Here is a 10598-nt window from a genome sequence, read left to right on the forward strand (position 1 = left end):
GTGGGGGCGGGACCCGATAAGCCTTTGGCTTCTCCTGCTTCCCTTCGGACGATAACACAAAGTAATATGTATGAATATGCAATGAGAAAATTATGTATTATGTGTAATTGTCCGGAAGAATAATAATAAATAAATAGAAAAGGAGAGAGAAAAGAAGACAGCGTTAGCTCGGAGCTCGTGATTGAAAAAAGACCTGAGATAAAAGTAAGTTAACACATGTTTTGGATAGAGAGACAGACTTGGACTTTTTACTGTAAGTTTCACCAGCCCACTGCAACGAGTGAACAGCTTTGCAGCAGCTAGCTGAGCAGCAGTAGCCTGCGTTAGCTGACGGAGCCAACTAAAGAAGCTAGCTACTACAGGATTTCCCGGGCATCGCCGGCCAGAGAGCCACAGGGTTTGCTCACCTTCCTCTAGCAAAGCGTAATCAAGCCGCGAGCGAGCGAGGGGCGCCATTTTTCTTTTTCCACCGATGGTCACGGTCATTAGCGGACTTCCACTGCCATTCTCCTGGACGTGAGTAGCCTACAGTTTTCTCTTTAGTTCAGAGATAAGAAGAGCTTTCCTATTGGAAACATGCCTGCTTTATAATATATTATGCCGTCTTAAGGTGTGTAAAGGTAAATGGCGTGCATTTATTTTCATTGTTTAAGCTTTATGGGATATTGAAAAGGGTAGGCCTATCTAATTTTTTTTCTCGTTGATACAGTGTTGAAAATAAATACCGTTTTAGTGTAGGCTATTTTATCTTGCCAAACTTGGTATCTATGATAAGCACAGTTTTTGTTATACTTCATTCATTAATTTATAACAAATTTATATTTAAATAGCCTACTCACATTTTTGTTTGTCTGCTTACTCATACAGTAAAGTGTTGATTATTGTGCATGTTTAAGAAGTATTAATGGTACAGTTTACATAGATCTAAATTAAAGGTGAAGTAAGCGGTTTATTTATGTTAATATAAGTGTTACATCGCTTTTTATTCATACAGTGATCACTTACTTAATGTGCGCGTTTCATTTTCATTTTCATTTTCCTTTATTTAACCTCGAAAGATCAATTGAGGGGTGACCCTCTTTTACAATGACGTCGAGTTTGTACAGATACACAATATACAATGAGAATACATAACAAGTTTACACACACACACACACACACACACACACACACACACACACACACACACACACACACACACAGACAACAACAATTTAAAACATTCAGATCAATTGAATGAGAGACATAATAGCCTAATTAAAACAGTTACAAGTGTAGAGGGGCTGATTCAAAATAATAATTTTAAATTGGTTAACAGTTATGAGTGTATTTATTTTAATTGTATGTTGTAGGCTGTTCCAGGAGTCAGGGGCACTATGGCTAAAAGCGGTTTTACCAAGCTCAGACCGGGCATAGGGGACATATAACATGAGCATGTCAGTTGAGCGGGTTTGATAAAGCCCATCTGAAATAAGCAGCATTTCTGTCAAATATAGTGGTAGCTTTCCAGTCAGAGCTTTATATATAAAAATATGCCAATGTGCATCACGTCTCTCCTTAAGGGAGGACCACCCAACCTTTTCATATAAAACACAATGGTGTGTATCATAAGCATCTCCTGTAATGAATCTCAAAGCAGAGTGAAATACAGAGTCTAGGAGTTTAAGGCATGAACGAGATGCATGCCGATAAACCACATCACCGTAATCAAGGACAGACATAAAAACTGCCTCAATAATCCTTTTCCTACTGAACAACGGGAAGGTGGCTTTATTCCTATAAAAATAGCCAATCTTTTGTCGGAGACAACAGACAAGATTTTTTATGTGAAATGTAAAAGAGAGTTTTTCATCTATCCAGATGCCAAGATATTTATATTCAGTGACTCTTTCAATATGAGATCCATTATTTGTGTGAATAATAAGATCATTAAAATGTGTAATTCTTGCTCTGGAAAAGCACATATATTTTGTTTTTTCTATATTAAGGACAAGCCTGAGATCCACTAGACAGTTCTGCAGGGTGTTAAAAGAGCTCTGTAGGTTCTGAACAGATTGTTGCACTGAATCAGAAATGCAATACAGTACAGTGTCGTCCGCATACAAATGGGCATGGCAGTTTTGTAGTGATGAAACAATGTTATTGATGTAAATTGTGAATAGGACTGGACCTAAAATTGAGCCCTGCGGAACACCATTTGTTAAAAACTCAGTTTGGTAGCTTCCCAGCTTAACTGACTGCTGTCTATCAGTTTCATAAAGCCGATCTCTCAGTTAGCTGCTCTGCATTTAATCGGCAAATAAACTTTTCGGGGATCCCGAAATTGATATCCAATCACAATAGTGAAAGCTACAAACCAACACCCGTCTCACTCATGGTCTCACTGCTGGTGCACGTCAGAGCGACAGATGGGTGAATGTTTATGCACCTACAATGGCGGAGCAGGTACAAATCCTTCCCAATGTCTGTTTTGATGGTTTTTATCATGTTTTATCACACTTATAGATCTGAGATGATGCTAGATAACTCCCTGCTTGAAGACCGCAGTGCATTAAGGTGGTGACGTAGGGACGAGCGAGGGGACTGCTAACTGCAGTAACTGACAGGAAGTTAGCTAAAATAACCATTCCGCTTACAGCACCTTTAATATTAAAGAAAACACGTTGAGTTAAAGAACGTAGCGCACCACTGCCCTCTATCTGGGGTAAAAGGGGCCACAGAATGTTAAAAGGTGTATAACAAAATGCTTCAACTTACCCCTTTTCGGTCAGTATTGAGTTAAAATAATAACTTGTTTAAAAGTAAACATCAATCTTCCAACACTATATATGTTGAGTCATTTCCTGAGAAGGCAATGCAATCTCAGTTACAGAGCTGCACTGAGAGGTGGAGCAACACTGAAAGAGGAGAGCTGCTGCAACGTCACTTTCCTGAAATGAAAGTGAAAGTTTGTCTGAGTGAAAGCACAGCTGCAGTCAACACGTCTCTGTTTCTCTCTGAAGACAAACGCAATTGAATCCATCTGGTTTATCTCATCCAAACAGCCGAATATCTGACAAACACTGGTGAGTACACCGCCAAGAAATCTAAAATCACAGAAGTAACAACCAAACCACATACACTGTATTGCAGTTTGAAGGAATGCAGTCACAGCTAGCTTAGTCTGCTAATTCACTTCACTCGACTGACTTGTTATTGATATCGTTCATTTATAGACATAGGCCTACATTCATAGGCCTACATAACTTAGCTGTAAAGCACTTTCTCCCAACATAGAGTACAGGGTCTGAAATATCTGTCTTTTATTGACTATAGTCAATCTCTCATCTCCACTGCTACTGCAGTTACTGTATGTCTTTGTAAGGGAGAGCACATCAACCAGTATTAAGTTAATGTTTATTTAGTTGTACTGTGTACTGTTTTCTTCAATAAAACTGACAAGAGAAATATTGCAGAAATTGTAATAAATATGTGAGGTTAAATAATAAGTTGGAGGATAAAATGTTTAGCCTATATAAAAACATATTTTACAGCAGGATAGCAGTATTACTATATTGTTTAACATGTGATGTGACACTAAACAAGGGATAACATTGGTTTCATTTTTGGGTAAGCAATTTGATTTAATTAGGATTTCAAATATTTAAATGGATGGTTCTTGTTATATTTAAAAGAACCAGAGAGCTTAGAAAGTTATCACTTCAATGCTTAAGAAATCTGAAAATTAAGCAAGCTCAAGTAATCCCTGGTGAAAGTAGGTTATCCTCCACTGTTCAGATTCTGAAATGTTTCTATTATGAAGCCAAATATCATTGTTTGATTGTATACGAATATAGAAAATACATCTGATTTTTTTCCCTCTTCAGAGTGTAGAAATGTCTGCTGCCAGCTGTCTGCTGAATGAAGATCAGTTCCTGTGCTCCATCTGTCTGGATGTGTTCACTGATCCAGTCAGCACACCATGTGGACACAACTTCTGTAAAAACGGCATCACTGAACACTGGAATAGAAATGCCCCATGTCGGTGTCCCAACTGCAAAGAAGTCTTCTGCTCAAGACCTGAGCTGAAGGTTAATACCTTCATCTCTGAGATGGCTGCTCAGTTCAGACAGTCAGCTCAACAGGAAGCCAGAAGCAGCTGCAGCAGCAACAACAGCAGCAGCAGCTCAGAGCAACAAGCTTCCAAACAAGGAGAAGTTCTCTGTGACGGCTGCACTGGAACCAAACTAAAGGCCTTGAAATCCTGCCTGGTGTGTCTGGAATCCTACTGTGAGAATCACCTGGAGCCTCATCTGACAAGGCCAGGCCTGAAAAGACATCAGCTGATCAACCCTGTGGAGAACTTGGAAGGCAGGATGTGTATGAAGCACGATAAACCGCTGGAGCTGTTCTGTCGGACCGACCAGATGTGTGTCTGCATGCTCTGCACCTATTCAGACCACAAGACACATGATGTTGTTCCTCTGAAAGAAGAATATGAAGGAAAGAAAGCAAAACTGGGGAAAACAGAAGCTGAAGTTCAGCAGATGATCCAGAAGAGACGACAGAAGATTCAGGAGATCAGACGCTCCGTGGAGCTGAGTAACAAAGGTGCCGACAGAGAGATAGCAGATGGTGTTCAGGTCTTCACCTCTCTGAAGAAGGCTGTGGAGAGAAGCCAGGCCGAGCTCATTGACACAATCAAAGTGAAGCAGAAAGAGACAGAGAAACAGGCTGAAGGCTTCATCAAAGATCTGGAACAGGAAATATCTGAGCTGGAGAAGAGAAGCATTGAGGTGGAGCAACTCTCACAGTCTGAAGACCACCTTAATCTCCTCCTCAACGTCCTGTCCCTGAACACTGATCTACCCACCAAGGACTGGACAGATATCAGCATCCGCCCACCTTCATATGACGGGACTGTGGTGAGGGCTTTGAATCAGCTAGAGAAGAAACTCACTGAACAGATGAAGAAGCTGATTGAGGCAGAGCTGAAGAGGGTCCAGCAGTTTGCAGTGGATCTGACTCTTGATCCTAATACAGCACATCCTGAACTCATCCTATCTGATGATGGAAAACAAGTACACTGTGGTAATGTAAAGAAGAATCTCCCATACAACCCAGAGAGATTTAAAACTTGTGTCTGTGTCTTATCAAAGCAGATTTTCTCTTCAGGAAGATTTTATTACGAGGTTCAGGTTGACAGGAAGACTGACTGGGATTTAGGAGTGGCTAGAGAGTCGATCAACAGGAAAGGAACAATCACGGTAGCCCCTCAGAATGGTTACTGGACAATATGGTTGAGGAACAACAATGAGTACACAGCTTGTACTGACCCTCAAGTCCGTCTCTCTCTGAAGTCTCGGCCTCAGAAGGTGGGGGTGTTTGTGGATTATGACGAGTGTCTGGTCTCCTTCTATGATGTTGATGCTGCAGCTCTTATCTACTCCTTTACTGGATGCTCCTTCACTGATAAACTCTACCCATACTTCAGTCCCGATCTTAATCATGGTGGTAAAAACTCTGCCCCTCTGATCATCTCTCCTGTCATTTTGTAAACACTGCCATAATGAGAAATACAGAGAGAGTATTGTGAAGCTAATAGGCTTAATCAACTTTGTGTCAACTCATTTGGCAATGAAACTGAAAAAGTTCCACATTTTAGCGTTTGGGTAGACTATACACACCCAGAGATTCTGTCAATGTGGGATGGGGCCACATAGCCTTTAAGCTGGACATCTAACCAAACATTAAAACAAAATGTTTCTAGTTAACTTGAAGCTGCAATAATAGATTTAAATGACTGGAGAGGAGACAGTGATTTTTGTTTCCTGTGACATGTTTCTCTACTCTGAATTTTAAGTGCAATATTAATGTGAAAACAAAATAACGTCATACATCCTCAAAGCTTGGTAAAACCATATCAATAATTGCACAATGATCTCAACAAGATGCAGCCATGTTCTTGTTTTTTGGTTTTAACATATTTTGTGTTATTCTCATAGATTTATTTTATTGTAGCCTTTTTTTCAGGAGAAAGTCACTTGGTCGCCACATACTGTAAATGTTGGCTTTCTAACTATATTGCAATCAATGTAAATCACTTTGAAATACATTTGACTTGTATTAAATGTGCTTTTTACAGTTTTAAATTTGTATCGATTGATTGATTGATTGGAAGCACCCTCTACTTACTACTAGATAATGTTCCTTTTCTGTTTGTCAGTATGTAATGGTTTAAAAGACTCCCTTTGTTTTGAGGTGATACAAGACCCAGTGTGGATGTGCTGGGTGTCCTCAGCCTGCAGTCAGGCTCAGAGGCCCAGCAGGGTGGAGCTATGCAGGGGGCCAGATTAATACTGTGGAATCTCTCTGATCCTGTTGTAAGAAAGTCTGCCTGGCAACACATGAGTCATCGCTGGTGTTGGGACAGTCACAGGCCCTTACTCAGCTCCTTAAGAATATACTGTATATTCACATTTATAATTTATACTTATAATTTTAACTCCTGCAATCAGTGGAGATGTGTTATGCACACTATCTATCTATTTAATCTCATTATTTCTATCACATTTAATAACATTTTGATAAGTTTCAAAAAGTGATTGTACTGAAAAATAAAATTTGATAAAATTTAATATGATTACAGTTAACAAAGTTTCAAAAGCTATGGTCAAAAGTGATGTAAACATGCTTGGCTCAAGTTTTATAGTTTTGTATTTATGTTCAATAATTGCAAAACAAATGATGATTCAATTAAAGATAAACAGTCAAAGGGTATTAGCACAATTGTTTGCATTGAGATTTGACAGAAATCAATTTTGTCCTAAAGCCAAATTTTTCAGAGGAGTCAAATCCACTTCAAGACCAAAACATGACAGAACAACTCAACAAAAGCAGGCCTTCGTATTAAAAGCTACATGATCTTTAGCTTCAGAGAATTGACTGCAGAAAGACAGTATTCATCTTGCTGTAATCCCTTTGCCTCCTCAGAGATGAATGTCTTCTCCACATGAAAGCTGACAGGCGGAGAGATATCTCCTGCTGCGCTGCTGCCAAACCAAACTGTTGCACGGCCCCGTAGTGGCCCATATATCTGACATGACTGTGTTTAGTTTACACCTCCTGGTAGTTCAAATACGCAATAAATATAAATGGGAGGGAGCACATGCATATTGGCCAGGGGAGAGGGGATATCGTTAGCATGTGCTCATCAAATTATACTAACTGGAGAAGGATCTGTGAGTTCCTACAATATGAATATGTAACAGAATATTAAGTTTAATATGGTGAAATTATGAAACATGGTTTATCAGGCTGGATATTTAAAAAAAAATTAGTTCTTCATGAGTCCACTGGATGGCAGTACAGGATCAATGCCATTTGGTGTTAAATAAGTACACTTTTCTCACAGGCACTCACATACTTTACTTATGACTTATTAGAATATGACGATACAGCTTTTAAACATTACTGTACACACACAGCTCAATTTGCCTATACAATCCCTGTGATAAGGCCACAAGTATGTGGACACAGCTTTCTATGTTGATGGATGTCTAAATGCTAAAAAAAACTAATGATAATGTTTCTACCTTTTGAACAAGAAATGTTTTTTCCAGTTTTTTATAGGAGACTTGATCTCAACCTCAATGTGTGACCTTTAGGATAAACTGGTATACATTAAGGATAAGCCATATTGCCCAAAATCAGTGTTGGACCTCACTAATACTCTGCAGACAGGTTTCAAACTCAAACGGAATTCCCTCACAAAATGCTGTTATAGCATCATACCAATGGTTTTGTGGATCAAATGTGCATCAATAAGATATGGTCGTTGCATTCAGGTAGTTTTGGGAATATACTGTCCATGCAGACTTTCTAGAGAGGACGGGAAATATCAAAATAAAAAGTGCTTCACCACGCCATCTGCTGGTTAAAGTGTGGCGCAGTCTCGAGGGAAAGTCTTTATTTATCAAACTTTATTTCCATTCACAGCTTATGTTATATTTCACAAAATAAAATTGAAGAATTCAAATCGAAGCCTGCACATGTATGGATGACATTCTTTATTGTACAAATCTTAACTGACATGCTGTGTGTGTGACACCTTCGTAACAATGGTGATAATTACCAATCAACACTGACTGGCTGTTACTGAAACCACAGGGATCCTTGTTATTCCAGATGTTATTTCATAGAGATGGACCTGGACCTGGCAGTGGTGATTCACACTCGTGATTGTAGTTAATTTCTAAGGTTGTGGTTGAGCCATTCATGTTCTTAAAGCTATAATGTGTAACTTCTGTTGCCCCCATGAGGAATTCTGAGTTATTACAACAACACTGTTGGTGCATCTACATGAAAAGTCCTAAGTAATCGGGCATGGATTGTATACCTTCTACTGTACGTCCAGGTTTGTTTTCTTAGCAGTAGAATCAACAACTGAAACATTTCATGGGCGCTTCTTGAGCTCCAGCGGCAGTTTTAGGGGGCGACACCAGTTTTTAGACACTGCCCTACTGAGAAATACAGAGAGAGTGTTGTGGAGCTGATAGGCTTAATCAACTTTTTGTCAATTTGTGTGGCGATAGCTTGAATGTAACCATTATTAATTTGGCTTAGAAAAAGTTACGCACTATAGCTTTAAACACCAAATTGCAGAAACCATACGGGATGGCTTTGCTATTTGTTCTTACATTTAGTGAACTGATCACTTGCATTTAGAGTGAGGTTTACTTTCAAATATCAAAGAGTTCAGGAGACATGTAATTTGCAGGGCAGATTTTGTTCCCTCTCTGTTTTCCCAACATTAGCATAACACGTGTAGACCTGGTTACCCATCACCTTGTAACTTTGAAGTCACTTGCATCTGTTGATTTTGAGGACGGACAGGACAAGGCCTTTCCTATCTGTCAAAGTGATATTTCTCTTAGAGCACAAGAGCCTCTGCAACCACAGTGGCTGGGCACCAGGTGGAACTGAGCGGTGCACTCTCACACCTTTTTCATTAGTGTAGAAGATGACAGAGTGCTGGCACTTAGTCTGCAGAACCAAAGCATAAAAGGAAAGACAAAGGCACTTCATACCCAACACTTGGAGACAAGAGAGAGTGGCAGTGATGGCTGGTGGTGGTGGTGGTAGGTAAGGCAGAGGTGGTACTGATACGTAATGCAGAGTTACAGGGACCTAAAGCTATAGGGCGTAATTTTTTCATATAAATTAAAATATAATTAAGCCATCGCCAAATGAGTTGACACAAAGTTGATTAAGCCTTTCAGCTCCACAAAACTCTGTATCGTTCAGTATGACAGCGTTTACAAACTGGTGTCACCCCCCCCCCCCCCCCCCCCCCCGCGGACACTGGCGCAGGAGCTCAGAAAAATCCCAAGAAGCACCCAAGAAATGTTTCAGTTGTTGATTCTACTGCTAAAGAAGAACCTGGACATACAGCAGAAGGACTATAAAGGCTTCGAAAATAGTGATTTTTAGAGACACTTTTTTTTGCTGAAGACACTTTTTTTTTTAACCAATAATAGTGACACTTACTTGAGTCACATTTTTGAGTCTTGGCCAAGACAGGCAGAAGCACAGTTTCGCTGTCATCTTTTTTTAACCTCCAAACTTGAGCCAAAGCCGTGATTTATGACAGAGATTAATAATTAAAAGCGTTTCACAATTTTCTATCATGTGACACAGGTTAAATCAGGTTAAAATAATAACTTCACAATTAAATTTGTATTCTTAAAAAAATCTTCTTTTTTTTATCAGGAAATGTGGTCAGAAATATTAAGTAAGAAAGGTGCCCCAGGACTGTTCAGTGGGTATATAATACCCATAGAACTGTACATTATTTCAAATATCTTTTCAAGAAATCAGGAAATGGGGTGCCTGCAGGACTGTCAATTCATATTACTGACATGAGAACAAGGTCTGTGGAAGGTGTGGATAGAGATCCAGTTCTTTCGTACTTCTCCCCTCGTCCTGTTACCTTGTTAAATGTGTGAAAGTCTCGCCTGACGTGGAGCCACCAGTCACAGCCTGACATCTCACACCCAGAATGGAGCTGCCTGTGTGCTGTCAGGTTGCAGAAGTGCCATTGTGTGTGGACTATGTTATCCTATCAGTTATCTATTAACAACATTTATATTTATATTTATATTTAAAGCATTGAGTTAATTGTGATAAAGCAGGCCTAATTATGAGAGAAACGATCCACTCTGCAAACACAGTAGCACTGCTTTAATTTTTAAATATGTTTGTATGAACCAAGCCTTATGTCTGAATTAGCCTATATAAACCTGCCTTGCCCCAGCAAACTAATCTGGGAGTGGGTGTAGCTCAGTGGGTAGGGTGGTCGACCCGCAACCGCAAGGTTGGTGGCTCAATACCCCGTCTCCCCGCCACATGTCCAAGTGTCCCTGGGAAAGACACTGAAACCCTAAATTTCTCCTGATAGTTAGCTTGCACCCTGCGTGGTAACTGCTGCTATGGGTGTATGAATGTGTGCTCCAGTTGTAAGTCACTTGGGATAAAAGTGCCTACTAAATGACATGTAATGTAATCTACATCTTTCTGAGGTTCAAGCAATAGCACAGAGCTGTGTAAAAACCTAAACT

General features: G+C 39.8%; 1 protein-coding gene across 1 annotated transcript; it reads left to right on the forward strand.

The window, feature by feature from the left end:
• Positions 1-2957: 2957 nt before the first annotated feature.
• Positions 2958-6026, forward strand: LOC307250807 (E3 ubiquitin-protein ligase TRIM21-like). Its single transcript, XM_080028017.1, has 2 exons — positions 2958-3065; positions 3867-6026. Exon 2 carries the CDS (start codon positions 3876-3878, stop codon positions 5535-5537), a length of 1662 nt encoding a protein of 553 aa, XP_079884143.1. The 5' UTR covers positions 2958-3065; positions 3867-3875; the 3' UTR covers positions 5538-6026.
• The last annotated feature ends 4572 nt before the right edge of the window (positions 6027-10598 follow it).

Source organism: Ammodytes marinus, assembly GCF_949987685.1.
Source record: "Ammodytes marinus genome assembly, chromosome: 5".
Lineage (NCBI taxonomy): Eukaryota > Metazoa > Chordata > Actinopteri > Uranoscopiformes > Ammodytidae > Ammodytes > Ammodytes marinus.